Source organism: Frieseomelitta varia, unplaced genomic scaffold, assembly GCF_011392965.1.
Source record: "Frieseomelitta varia isolate USP_RPSP 00005682 unplaced genomic scaffold, Fvar_1.2 scaffold_395, whole genome shotgun sequence".
NCBI classification, from domain to species: Eukaryota; Metazoa; Arthropoda; class Insecta; order Hymenoptera; family Apidae; genus Frieseomelitta; species Frieseomelitta varia.
The window spans coordinates 27346-41717 of NW_025110140.1; the positions used below are offsets into that span (position 1 = coordinate 27346).

A 14372-nucleotide genomic window follows, 5' to 3' on the forward strand; every position below is an offset into this window, starting at 1 on the left:
TTTTTTTTTTTTTTTAATGATGAACTGCACACACCCACCTACACACACACACACACACATACATATACACACGCAGATTCTAAAAAGAAACAAAAGAAACAAATTCTTGTTGTTACTCGAATCATTGAAAACTCCGGCGTGGCGTGAGATCGAGAAATTTGTTTGAGAGAAAAAGAAAAAGAAAAAAAATAAAACGCGGAATATCTACGCCCATCTAATTTCCCGATTTGAATGGCAACGAGATATAAATGTTTCCGTGGATCATAAAACAAGTGTAAATTTAACTTATTTAAAAGAATATTTCCTAACAATTTTTAATTGTATATATAATAATTTCTTAGCGTAACTTATATAAATGTCCTATTATACAATTGTAATAATTGCAAGATTATAAAACATGAATATTTTATTTATATAGCGGAATCATTGGACAAAATGTTGCACGCATAAATCTGAGAGATCATAGATGGAATGTTAATCGACGATTCTATCATTTGTATCGCGATCGTGTAAATTATTATAATTATTATAAAAGGAAAAGAGAGAGAGGAAAGAAACGGGGAAAAAAGGCAAACGGCACGACGATTGACGATAGGAAAAGAAAAAAAAGAAAAAAAGGAAGAAAACAAATGTGTTGTCTAAACTTTTACTCGACTCGAAAACACGTCTTAATACTTAAGCAACGTTAGCTTTCAATGTATAACACAGTTTTAAAAGGCACAGAAAGGAATCGTATATAGTATGTATTTAAAAAAAAGAAGAAAAAATATATATATACATATTATATATAAATATACATACTTTAAATAAGGTATTCTATTAATGTACAATATATTGAGAAGATATAATTATGCATCTGAAGTTTATAAATTATTATCTATAATGACTGTTATTCTATGTTTAATAGACTTGCCTAGAGCCTATCTGACCTAAGGACCAAAGGCACAATCACACACGCATCAAAATAAAACATTATGCTCCTATGTACTGTCGTAACATTTATTGTAACTCATTACGGACGTTGCGATACTGGCATTTAAATATTCCGACTGTTACGATAACAACATCATTTGTATTACAAGACGAGAAACTATTTTCCCCCTTTTACACGACGACGCGAACAACCGATGTAACACGACGAACTATTCTTGCAGTCCATTGACGACAGAGTTTTTTTATTCGCTGTCCATTTCTCTGCAGTATACTAGTACATTTTTTACTAACAACTACTATCTATATTACTCTATTGAGTACGTTAATAAAAGAAAAAAAAAAAAAGATATGCAAATAATCTCAACGTCGACCAGGTAACTTCACTGGCTAACTTACGTTTCGTTCATATTTTGTCTAATAATTATCTTTGGCAAACAAGTCGGATTTATACACGTAGAACGAACTGCGTCATGTTTACTAATTGTTCCACTTTTTTCTGGTAAAAGAAAAAAATTTCTTGCCATTATTTGAACTTATTTTTAAAAATATTTAAGTTATATAAAGTTTATTTGTGATTCGTAAAAGATTGTATATATCGGTTATTTTATTTTTATCTCAGTTCAGATCTGAATATTTATTCTATACGCTGTTTGTTTGCCTATGGTATGTATCCATCAGTATACGTGTCTTCATATGTAAATCATAACTACGAAGCCAGTAATGTTACGCCATAAAACGTACATACGTATTTTGTAATTGCCTAAGCTCATCACCCACCATGTTCTTCAATCGAGAACATGGTAGGATAAATCTATTTCACGTCCCAAACTGAAACCTTTAATACGAATGAAGACTCTTTGAATATTTGAAACATTGATTCATTTGTTCAGTTCTAATTTAATTAAAGATTAATGCTCAGTGGGAGAAGTGTAGTAATTAAATCTTCTAACAAAATGTACAGGTCATGTGAAATTCAATTGAAATTTGTAAGGTAAACAGTATTGGCATTGTGACTAAAAGTTTACGATAGACCCGCTTTAATATCTTACGATTGTTCTGTTGTTGCGATTTCGCGTAAGAAAATGATTATCAGTAACAAGATGTGTAAAGATTCGACATCCTTTCACGTACATACGTTCAAATCAAAATGTATTTAACATTCAGTATCGCATCAGTGCGCTTCTAACTCTGAACGTAATTTTTGTATATTTGATGGTTTCGGTTTCACGAGTGACGCGTATATGCCGTGTGGCCATTCTAATTTTCCTCCGCTTAACCCCTCTGTAACTAATACAATGTTATATTAAAAATTATAAAGCCATTGTACACGCGTACGATATCAAAAGGTAAACAGAAGTGGAAAAAGATATGATTTTATCATATACATACTATTGTGTGATAGAGTTATCAACGACAATGTAATAAATAAACTGTTGCATCGCAATTCTTGATGTACTTGTAACAAACACGCTGGTACGTCAGGAATATGAAATTATACCCAATCCTGGTTAATTACATTCTACTGATTTTTGTTACGTTTCAATAACAAACGTTTTCGTACAACATACAAGTGAAAAGGGATCTAAATGAAGAAACTAAACTTGGTATTTTATATATTTTTATTCGTTGTTAACAGTTGACATTAATTTCACTTAGTACATGTTCATGGAATTAATGTTTCATATAGCAGTTAACGTTCTGACAATTTTTCAATATAAAGTACAGAAAAGAGAAACAACAGTACATGTTTACAAGTCTCTCGCATTTAAAGTAATTTGCTTTTCTTTTCTCTTTTTGAAATAAATATGTAGTTCTCGGATGTTACGACGATAATGACGATTTTGTTTGTTTAACAAACGCTTTTAAATAAAATTTTAGTGTATTAATATTGATAGTTATATATTGCTTCTGTTATATTCACAATTAATAACTCTCATTGTAGAATATTACATTAAATTGAATACAATCGCATAAACAAGTTTCTGGAAAGTTGTACATGTTTATACATATAACAAATGAGTCAATGAAACGCTTTCATACAGAAGATAATTGCGGTAACGTGTGCTTACTATTTCCCCTGTTCGAAATTGCAATGACAGTGCAAATATGCTACTTAATTTGATTGTTAAAGAAAGAATGTACAAAAGAAATTTGCTACAAGAACAATGTACTGATATCATACATAAATACATAACTATTTGTATCCGTAATAGCCAAACTATTAGCCAAACAGCAATATTAAAAGCTTACTCTAATGTTAAATTACTCTGAACAGTGATTCTAAAGTAATTTAAAAATGAACAATATTTTCCTTTTGTACCCATTCGCGATGGGACATTATTTCTAATTAAAGTCGTACGAAAGTAAAAGATAGGCTGCACAGAGAATATCAAATGTTCATTGACATTTGCATATCCTGAAAATCCAGGATGTAACAATTTTATATTGCAACACAATGTTACACGGAGACAAGTGAAAATTTATTTATTGATACAGGAAATTGACTACTTGTTCCAAAAAATTTTTAGTATCGTAATTGCGCAAGAAATTATAGCATTTTGTAAAACAAATAGGTATTTTCATGCACTCTTGTACCATAACTTTTAAGTATATATTTATATTGAAGGTCATCAGATCTGTAAAGCCAAAATTATATTACTTTCAAGTTAAATTATATAATATGACAGAAACTAGCTATAGCTCCATAGTTTTTTCATTTTATGATAGTAACATATTTTAGAGATATTGGTGAAAATGTTGAATACTCACGTTGTCAACATCATCTTCATCATCATCACTAATTTCATCACCAAATTCAATATCTTCATCGAAACCATCCTCCACAAAGGTGACAGTATCGTTGATACGCACTAAACAAAATATCAGGCATAAAAGTATACTTATACTATATATTTTCAGTGTGAGACATTGAAATATTGTGACTACACTTACCAGTTTCAGGGAATTCACCATAGGTTTTCAAGTTACGAGCTTCATCTGAAGTGTACTTTAATATGACGTCTGCTTTCGCGTCTTGATAGTCTCTCAGACCAATTAGTATAATATCACCTTGATTTATCCACACTTTTTTCCGCAATTTTCCACGAATGTGACACAATCGTTTTACACCATCGAAGCACATTGCTTCTAACCTCCCATTGCCAAGCATTTTTGTGACTTGTGCGTATTCTGCATCAACGAGAAATATAAAAGTTGGTGGTTGATCGGGATTTGTTTCGTAATTACACGTAACAAAAAAAAATTTTTTTTTTTAAATTTCAACACTATTTAAAATGTTATTACTTCAAAATTGCGAACATATGGTAAATTCTTCGATTAAATAAATGCAATTCAAGAGACTCGCGTCGACAAAACGCGAAACATCGTGACAAATTATTTTCAATGATATCTTTACCTTGACCATCCTCTTTGAAAACCAACTCTCTCTTCTCTGTTTCGTTTTCGTTCTTACCCCTCCTTCTATTTTTACCTCCCTTTCCTGGAAAAAAATATTAATTTAAAGATCATCACCTCGAGATTATTTCTTGCAAATTTTCCAAAGAAGGAATGCTCGACTTTTGGTGCGATGAGTTTAACGATTTCAGAGACAAAATTTGACACTAATAGGTTAGAACAAACTAACCACATTGCGTGGAAATTGCACGGCTGTTTGCACGAAAATCAGAATTTTCACGAGGGAAGCAAGTAAAGAAAAGAAATTATTTACGAACCCTTATTTTTTGGCATGTTGATTCACTAAAAGAAGAGTGCTCGATAAATACGCGAGAAACTCGAACAACAAAGAAAGACGAGACACTTAACACACTGAAAACGAGTTTTGCCCTACTAAACACCTCATGGGAAAGACGAGGACTACGTGAAAGTGTCAGGCACCCGCAATTCGGATACTTTGTTCGACCAAAGTCTCAAATAGGTGTAAATTTGTCGATGAAAATAACGTCAAAAATTTCTGCGATGCACTGAGCGTGCTGTTAAGCCAGAAGTTCGTCGAAATAGACGCAGACTTGACTAATTGTCGGTTGTGACAAAGGAACAGGAAATGTAGGATTCTTGAATACCTGTACTAGGCCTGCGTATTTCAGATTTAAGGAACATTCAAGAAAGTGAAAATGTAAAACAATAATTTTTTAAATTCCTGACTACTCTCGGAAAGTCATTTTGCAATCTATTTCCTAAAATAGAATATTTCTGAATGTTAAAAGAACTGAATTATTATTTTATTGCTTGAAATTAATTTTATAATTTGTTAGCTTTTTTATGCACGGAAGGACGAATCACGTACGAATTTTGACTCATATATTAATTCATTTAGAAATTCTTTATAAAAGTTTATGAATGAAATGCAATTTAATAATTCTGAAATGAAAGTCGTGAGAAAAAAAACAATTAATATTTCACATATAGACCGGTTGTAATTCTCAAAGGAATAAAATATTTTTAAAAATTTGAAAGAAATTAAAAATTATTTGAACAAGTGTTCCGGTCCATTAAATAAAATTTGCAAATCTTTATACGTGCACTTTATAAATCAGCTAAAGTATCAAAAAAAAAAAAAAAAAAAACTTGAACCTTAATTGAGAATACGCAATAACAAAATAATATATATAAATAATAAAATAAATAAATCAGGTTAATTAGTTTCTTTTTGCAAATAAAAATTTGATCGATTCACGGGAAATGCTAGCGTCACGTAGCGGTGAAATGGTGGAACTAATTTTATTGATGTCCTTGTCTTACACTATTTCTCTCTTTGTCTATCACACAATATATATCTATCCTTATCACACACTATGGGGCTTTTTTGTCTACGGTAGATAGTAGGTGCTGCTATCCGCCGAGGATTGTTGGAATTAAATTATCTATTACCGACCTCGATCGATACATGTGTCGCCATCTGTCGAATTTTTCCATTTCATGCTTTTGGTTCCAATCAGATTTGAGAGGTGCCTAGATGGCGGTACTATCTATAGACAAGGAGCACAATAGTATGCAACAAGGACAGTAATATAAATTAGTTCCACCATCTCACCGCTACGTGACGTTAGCATTTCAATGTCTGTGAATCGATCAAATTTTTATTTGCAAGAAAAAAACTAATAACGGATTAAGTTATGAACTTTTATAACTGCATCTGCTTCATTAGACTCGAAGCTTATCACATCATGCATGTATAAAGATTTTTAAATTTTACTTAATAAATTGAAACATTTTTGCCATAGTAATATTTATTTTTTCTCGTATAGTGCATTCGGAATTTGGGCCAACATTATTCTTAAACAACTTGGGTTTCAAAATTAAATGATGAGCAGTAAATTTTTAGATAATTTTATTTAACAATTGAAAGGAACAACAACACTTTATTACAATTATTTCATACAACATGCGATTATTCATATAACTCAGCCAAGTCATATGAAAATTGATAAGGATGTAATTGCTTAAATTGTTTCATTTATACATTATAAAATGTACATTTGTAATTTTCTTTGATATGTATTGAACAGTGCAAGATGAAACAAATATTCCAAACAATTATGTATAACATTTTCGCTATTTGTGTAAATGAAAGCTAAATTTACAAGTGATATGCAAACGTTTAATCTATTTCGTGTAATCTAACATAAAATGATTAACTAATATATTAATTTATTTTTACTGGCGATTTATAATATTACAACTAAGAATTGCAACTATTAATGTCCACTAATGGAAAATCTATGATAATGAAAAGTATGTTGTTCATCATCATAGAATCAACCAGAGTTATAATTAATTTCGTGTAATTTTATTTGAAAACAAAATTCAATCGTTACAATCAACTATTTCTTGTCGAGCAAACGTTCAGATTTAAAACTAAGTTTTTTTCTTACTTTTTTATATAAAACTTTCATTTACAATTCTCTATTTACAAGTTGTCAGGCACTGTTCAAAAGCCAGCGTATGTATTTTATACTATTATTATCATCGTATTTTACAGTGTGATTTTTACAAATATTGTTTAATAATATACAACTCCAATTTCAACAAAATGAATTGGAATAAAAGAAATACTGGAAAGTTTAATTGCATCATGTGTCCCTCACGTGCGAATGAAACGAACGCCTGAAGGTTGTTCGTTGCGGAAAAAAAAGAAGAACAAAAAACAAAAAACAAAAGGAAAATGCAATAAGTCTATTTAAAACTTACAAGTACAAAATAAATAAAAATTACTAACAATAGAATTATCATAACTTACTAATTACTAGCAACCGTTTTAAAAAAAGATCCATATTAACGTTACCTTAAAGATAAATTTTGCGAATTTCACGCATTAATAGTGCTAAAACGCTCGTCGATGAAGATACGCTCGCAATGGATTCTCGATTGTGCAAGCTGTTTTCGTCTCTGTAGCGTAAAACGGTAGTTTGTTGAAATATTCTGACGACCAAACATTGAATTCCATAGCACAAGCACATTCCATAATAAAACCATGGCCTGAAATGATTACGTATGTGTGTTACATCATAATTACATCGTGTTATGTCATATGATTGTGTTGAAATAAGTGAAACAGAGCAACGTCAAAAGAAAAGAAACGATGAATTTGAAAACAAATAAATGAAGATTACAGGAGTGAAATATCTTTCGGTCTTTTATATAAGAAAGCAATCTTAAAATTGAATGCATTAACGATTGGTTTTATATAAGTCACACATAATCACATATAATTCATACCTGAATGGTCGTCAGTCTCTGTGTGTCATAATAATCTTATATTGCTTGGACAGCCATGGTTCATTCTGTATTCTACGTAAAGCATTCCGGTATTGTGCCAATAATAAAGGGCCAGCACTACTAACGCGTGCCACCACTGATGAGACGAACCGATGTAATCCACCCATCCTTCAACAGAATGAAAACTTTAGTAATATAAATCGTTCGTGCAATGGATACACAGATTGATGAAAAAACAAATTGTTTATAAAGTTAAAATTCTTCCTCGCGGTCGAACAATCCTGCCTTTTAGTTAACTGAAGAATTGAAATGAGAACGCTATTTTAGCCTCGTGTTTATTCATTCGATGCTTCGTAAATTTAAATTACTTGCCAATTGACGCCAGAAAATGTATTCATGCGAACAGATCATTAGCAAGTTGTGTCATTTGTCAATGTTACGTAATTTATAAAATTGCGAAAGGGCTTGAAACTTCTTCCGGTGTGGCCCAAAAACGAGACAATTGTCTCCTGCAGAGATGATTTAGACGAAGACTGGATCTGGGAATATTTGTTTTAGCCAGATCTATTAGACTTATATTCATAAGTTCAAAATATTAAGGATACGAGCGTGTGAAAGCTTCCAGGAGGCATCGTAAAGGAATTCAATAGAGAGTTGTGAGTCATCAACGAGATTTGGGACAGAGTAGCGAGAATTCAGAAAGTTCTAGAAAGACTTGATAGACTTTTTCTTTTTTTTTTTTTTGTCAGTCCCGGGCACCGGAATTTTTTCTTCTGTCAATCCTTATTTAATAAATTGTATCTAACATTACGTAGATAAAATATTCTTTTATTTTATTCGTCGAGATTCCCACAATAATGAAGCTTTTATGAAAAAAAGAAGTTAGGAAATTAATTACCTGGGCAGAAGCGCTCCGGTATTTTACTTAAGTAAATGACAAATGCTACACCACTGATGACATACATCCCTAGTACCCTTGGGAGCAACATTCTAACGATCGGGTTGTCCATGCCACCCATAGCGATGCTCCAATGCAACGTTGGCAGCACTCCATAAGCCGCCCAAGCAACAAAAACGACTAGTTTGATATTCCCGTTGACATTCAGTTTTGGTATTTGCAGAACCATTGCAAATATAAAAATCGCCAACACAGTTACTAGATAAAATCGCTGCAACTCCTGTTTGAGACAACAAATATTCACACTTATTATTAATCATACATTTACACACATAGGTATCTTACTTTGTACAGTATCTATACGATGGAATATTTTCTTTTGTATCATGGACATTTTATTTTTATTATTACAGGTTGCAAACAACCTGTTATGCAGATAGCATTAAGATGACCGTTAAATACGAGTTGCATCGGTTGCATTATTAATCGTACAACTAGGAAGTAAAAAGTTGCGACAGTTGATTAAAGTCTAGAGATTTCATAATGTATAATTTGTGTATTAATTTAAAGTCTAGAGATAGAGGTATAATTTGGAGATTGTTTAATAATTACAGTAATTTGGTTACCTTGTGACACCAAAAAGCGTAGTAAACTCCAGACATGTATATCGACAAAAGGCTGAGAGCAATGCCAAACAGATCAAACGATAGGAAACACCAATAATCTCTTTCACTTCGGCAAGAAAACGTATGATACACTGAAGATAATATCATGCATGCCTGAAACAATTAGTCATGTTCTTTGTTCTTCATCTGTCAAATTGTCAACATTTGAGTTGTTGAAAGAAGAAATATATTTTGTCATTACTTGAAAACAAATCAGTAAGAGCGCTACAATCATTTTGTCACCGAAAGGTGCGTGAATGTTCAGTAGACAAAGATCGTACAAAGTCAGGCCGCAAAACAACATCCATCCGAATATGTGACTCCATATATTTACTGTTTCGTTCGTCCACCAGAATATACTGAAACAAACATTTCTTTTCTTGCAGTTGCTTTCACGAGTTTGAGATATTTCAGATTTAATCTAAGCCGCTTGATCTGCGGTGTTTCGAAAGTTGGACAGGTGTGGAGAAATCGTATCCATCGACATTGGATAATGTTAGGTTACAAACCTCTCGATGCACAGTTTCGTTGTAAGATATCCTCGATATCCGTGAAGGATATAAGGATTGTGTTGAAGATGTTCAGGGGCCTCTTCATAAGCAAGAAGGCGCCGCAGTTTTTCTTCATCTTCGAGCGTGATCTTTTTACCTTTGATAGGCGAATCTTCCAGCTTCCTAGAAGATCTACGGTACACCTGAAAAGAATTACGTTTGATATTTTAAGTAATTACAATTGGCAATAAATGAATAAATTGAAAATAAAATTGTTAAAAAATTGTGTTTTTTTTATTAAGAACAAGAGTTATTCCCATCAATTCAATATTAAATAACAAATTATTAGTTACCAATAATTTTTTGTTCCAGCAGAACGCAACGTGTACATATATATTTTTTAGATGCATTTACGCAATGAATTTACTCAAACAGGAATATTCAAATAGCTAACGCACGTGCACAACGTGGAAATCGAACTATTCTTTACACACCATGAACTTTACATATAACAATCGATCCTCACACTACATCGAGCTAGTGAAACTCGCAAACAACTTGAATTGAAATATACCTGCGATATTATCAATTAAGTTTCGCTGGCAAAAGTGAGAAATGTTTCAAGTATTCCTTCACTCGAGTTATGTTTACTCAATAAATTAAAAGTCGATTGAAAATAGCTTTAGTTACACAAAATATTCGTATCGTATCTAAATAAAATGTCTGCACACCGCTGGTCGGTGTACCTATTTCCGGACATATCGATAGTTTATCATAATTGTACGTCGCATAGGCAATTTCAAGATACAACGAGAAAGATTTAGTCGCTATCTCGAAGATATGAAAGCTGCAAAGTAGGCCGCAACGGGACTTGCCTTTCATCCGAGTGTGTCAAGTTTACCACAGGCTTTCTTCTCTATTTTGCCCGCATCTTTCACTAGCGAAATCGATTTTTCACTTCGATATAACAGCTTCAGTACTACTTGGTACGGAGCGCGTGCCTATTTCCTTCATCCGCGGCTAGTGCAAGAATTGCGATAATTATCTTTGTAAACTTTGATACAGTATGACTGATACGCACGTTCAAATCGTCAATACCCTATGATCGATTACCAATTGATATCATTGTTATTAATTTATCGATGTTTCTTTTACTTTTTTTCGCGGTATTAACGATTTCGCAATGTTCGTACAAATTGTTTAATTGCCGTCGAAAATCGCTTCGTTCCCGAAAACTGCCAGAACTGTAATTTCGACGATTCACCAGCGAAATTGTTTGCGTTAGAAATTCATCAAGTTTCAACCTTAATAACAGGCATTAAGATCGTGGCAGAGAAGAATTATAATTCATACGTCGCTGATCAACCTACATGCTCGGAAATGCATGTCGACAGTTCGCAAAGCTAAAATTTTTGAACGTCAAACAGAAATAGAGCATACCGGGTAGAGCACAATTGCAGAATACGCTACCGTGTGATCTAACCATTAATTACGGGCTGGCCAAAGTGAAAGTTGCGGCTGGAATACGCAAGTATATACGCGAGATGTGTCTTTTTCTTTCTTTCTTTTTTTTTTTTTTTTCTTTTTTCACAAAAAATCTCGGCCTTATTCGCTTCGATGGCCACCCTACTTCCGTGTAAAAAATAATCAACATTATATAAAATATTTATCTACATCCTCTTGAACGACAATGATAGTTTACCTCGCCGGTAAGCAGCTTGATCGTTTCCTGCGTGACATCTGGTTTTGATTGCTTTTCGTGATTATTGTTTCGCGATTCGTCATTGTTCGGCTGCTTCTCGTTTTGCTCGCTCACCTCTTCCACGCCTGCTAATAATTTCATCATTGAAGATATTTCGGATATCTTCTAATCTGTGAACAGAGAGGAACTGTATCATTTATCAGGCTTTAACAATTAAAATTTTAGCAAGTTAATTCTCAGTCGACCTTTTCCTCGTTATTGGCGAGGGGAATTTTTGAAACGCAGATAATACGATCTCATCTACTTCTAAATTTATCCAAAGACGAAAAACAAGTCGAGTTTCATTGTTCTGGTTTATTTTTCAAATTTGTCACGCGTTTCAAACATTTTACATAGAACAACTTGAACATTTTTAAACGTTGGAAAATTTCTGCATACTAGACGTCATACCGTTAATTAAGACACAAAGGTATACGATAGATCATATACAATGCAAATAAGCTACTTAATGTGGATATTTCTAAAATACACTTCCTTACGTCTTTTTCAAATAGAATTCTATGATTGAAATAAATATTTATAAGAAAGAAAAAGAATTTCAATTGGGTCGTATATTGTTAAATTCGTACTGACGAGCCATTCAAGCTACTTTTTAAAGTGCCACTCATGTTCCATTGCATTCATTTACATTCATACATTCATGATTTTCAATTTCTTCTTTGTCAGCCACGGCAATCTGCGTGGCTTCAATATTAACCGTACGATATAGAAGCGAGGTTTTCAGCGCAGCGACTGCTCTCTCGACGAACTGTTTTCGAAACCTCTCGTCGGAGGAAACTGCACGCGACTATCCTTCTACACGCAAATTCCTTACAAAAAAAAAAAAAAAAAATAAACTCCAGGAATCCGTTACGAGACATAGAGAAGAAAAGATGTGAAAAATTCGACGTTTCTCGCGCGATATCTTACGGATATAGTTAGAAATTTGTGTCAATTCATCGAGAAGGGGCCTGTTAAACGTCGGATGAAACTTAACAAGAAAATTACAAACCATGGCAAACAAGCTGTATTTTTAATATTTCCACTTTTTTTTTTTTTTTTTTTGCTGAAACGTTCCGAGTGAACGTATATATTGCGCGTGAAAAGGAATACGATTTTCTTCCGTCCAACGTGAATGCTGATTCCTTTAAATCGTAAACCTTTCGACCACGCTCGATAAAGAATAAATTCGAAAAGCTATGATAGTTTTAGAAAAGATTATTTCGCGTGTTTACGAGTTATCTATTCACTCTCTCTCTCTCTTGCGCGGCGAACAATCTTTTGATCTGCGAGAAAGTTGAATGCGCTCTATGGAACCTGTTAATATGTCTACTTTACGCTTCCGTTTTCAGATGACTACTTGCTATAATTCTGTTCTTTTTTTCTCTCTCTCTCTCTCTTTTTAGTAATTATCTTCTTGTTAACTTCCTTCGTACGTTGCAGAATGTATTAAATATATAAAAAAATCCAATCTTCTTGTCAATGTTGTATCATATTATTTGCTTCGAATAGATGAGAGAACGTTTAATCTAGTGAAGAAAAGTTTTAATGATGAATCTGCGAATTTAGTCAAATTTTTAAATCCTCTGCCAGTTTCAAATATATTTTCGTGCACTATACATTTACACTAGCAATAATAAATAATAATACGGTAATAAAACCATTTGTAATGTAAGGTGCGTCGGAATAATATATGATAATTCCTCATAAAGAAATAAGAAAAAAAAAAAAAAATAAGTAGGATAAAATAAATAAAAGAAATAATAGTAGAATACAACTTTTTCATTCTCGAGAGAATCGACTTTGGATTTCGCTAATTCCAGACGTAAAAAAGAATAAATAACTGGAGGTTACAACAGATAACAATAATGTCATGCATGTTCTATTTTACACGCATTACTATCAAATTGTGATTTTTCCATTCGAACAAAAGAATATAAAAACTGTTTAAATAATTTTTACTCCGGACAGTTTGCAATTAAAATTGGCGTAAAATTAAAATTAACATCACATCCAGCAAATCAAGATTTCTGCACCGTAATGAATTTACATTGATGACCGAACCATCATTGTACGTATTATATATATATCGCAATTGAATCTAAAGTGTTTGGTTATCATTATCTGAATAGACAGATGATAAATAAGAAATGAAAACAGGGAAGGAGAAAAAGAAAAAAACAGCGATAGTTATGACTTTTTTACCCATAAGTAAAATAAGCTCGTTCAAGTATTCATCGTTCACTTGCTAATTCACATTAACCACGTTCGCAGTGCTGGCAAACGGACACGACAGCGTAGAAAATATAGTCCGTTTACGTTGTCACGTTATGCCTGGTCATGTAACACAATGTAATTTGTTAGTGAAAACTCTTTCTCTCTCTCTCTCTCTCTCTCTCTCTCTCTCTCTCTCTCTCTCTCTCTCTCTCTCTCTCTCATACACAGTGAAGAATCGTACGTCGGATGAATGCGCGCGTTCATTCGTAAACACAAAGCGCATTCTCGGCGAGTGAACGCGACACACCGCGGCTCGGGCATGCACGTTAATTGCAATTCCAGTATGATATATGCCACTTTGAAATGATTTGAAATGTCTCCCCTTTGTCAAGCCCGTGACAATGATCGCGAACGGTGTGCCTGACAATCGTTAGTTTTAACGATACGTACCACTTGGCTGCGGCGTGCCGTCTGGTTGCGAAGCCCTCGCGATATCGAGGCGTTTATTGAGCGAGCGCGATCAACGTTTTGAAAAGGTCGCGGCGAGTGCAGGATTTGTCGATCTACCGACACATTCTTCCAACGATCGTAGCGTCCACCAGCGTACGGACCACCGTCTCCTCCGTTCACCGAACGTGCCGAGAACAGCACTGACACTGAATAAGCCGCACCGTAAACCAGACGGTCCAAAG

General features: G+C 33.3%; 2 protein-coding genes and 1 long non-coding RNA gene across 4 annotated transcripts; 1 reads left to right on the forward strand and 2 right to left on the reverse strand.

Annotated features, from left to right (window-relative positions):
* Positions 1-2534: 2534 nt before the first annotated feature.
* On the reverse strand, positions 2535-4932 carry LOC122531356 (eukaryotic translation initiation factor 1A, X-chromosomal). Its single transcript, XM_043659203.1, has 5 exons — positions 4665-4932; positions 4349-4432; positions 3886-4122; positions 3703-3803; positions 2535-3569 (listed from the first exon to the last, which is right to left on the reverse strand). The coding sequence occupies exons 1-5, from the start codon at positions 4678-4680 to the stop codon at positions 3564-3566; spliced, it is 444 nt and encodes a 147-aa protein (XP_043515138.1). The 5' UTR covers positions 4681-4932; the 3' UTR covers positions 2535-3563.
* Positions 4933-5655: 723 nt separating this feature from the next.
* On the forward strand, positions 5656-7075 carry LOC122531358. Its single transcript, XR_006307255.1, has 2 exons — positions 5656-6122; positions 6198-7075. It is a non-coding gene; the product is annotated as an uncharacterized LOC122531358 (long non-coding RNA).
* A 35-nt stretch (positions 7076-7110) lies between these two features.
* Positions 7111-14372, reverse strand: LOC122531355 (progestin and adipoQ receptor family member 3). Of its 2 annotated transcripts, XM_043659202.1 has the most exons (9): positions 14131-14372; positions 13669-13797; positions 11425-11594; positions 9741-9925; positions 9434-9590; positions 9193-9345; positions 8567-8846; positions 7669-7836; positions 7111-7428 (listed from the first exon to the last, which is right to left on the reverse strand). In XM_043659202.1, the coding sequence occupies exons 3-8, from the start codon at positions 11566-11568 to the stop codon at positions 7694-7696; spliced, it is 1062 nt and encodes a 353-aa protein (XP_043515137.1). In that variant the 5' UTR covers positions 11569-11594; positions 13669-13797; positions 14131-14372; the 3' UTR covers positions 7111-7428; positions 7669-7693. The 2 variants fall into 2 exon arrangements, with proteins under 2 accessions (XP_043515137.1, XP_043515136.1); XM_043659201.1 differs by lacking the exon at positions 13669-13797 and having other exon boundaries at positions 14131-14368.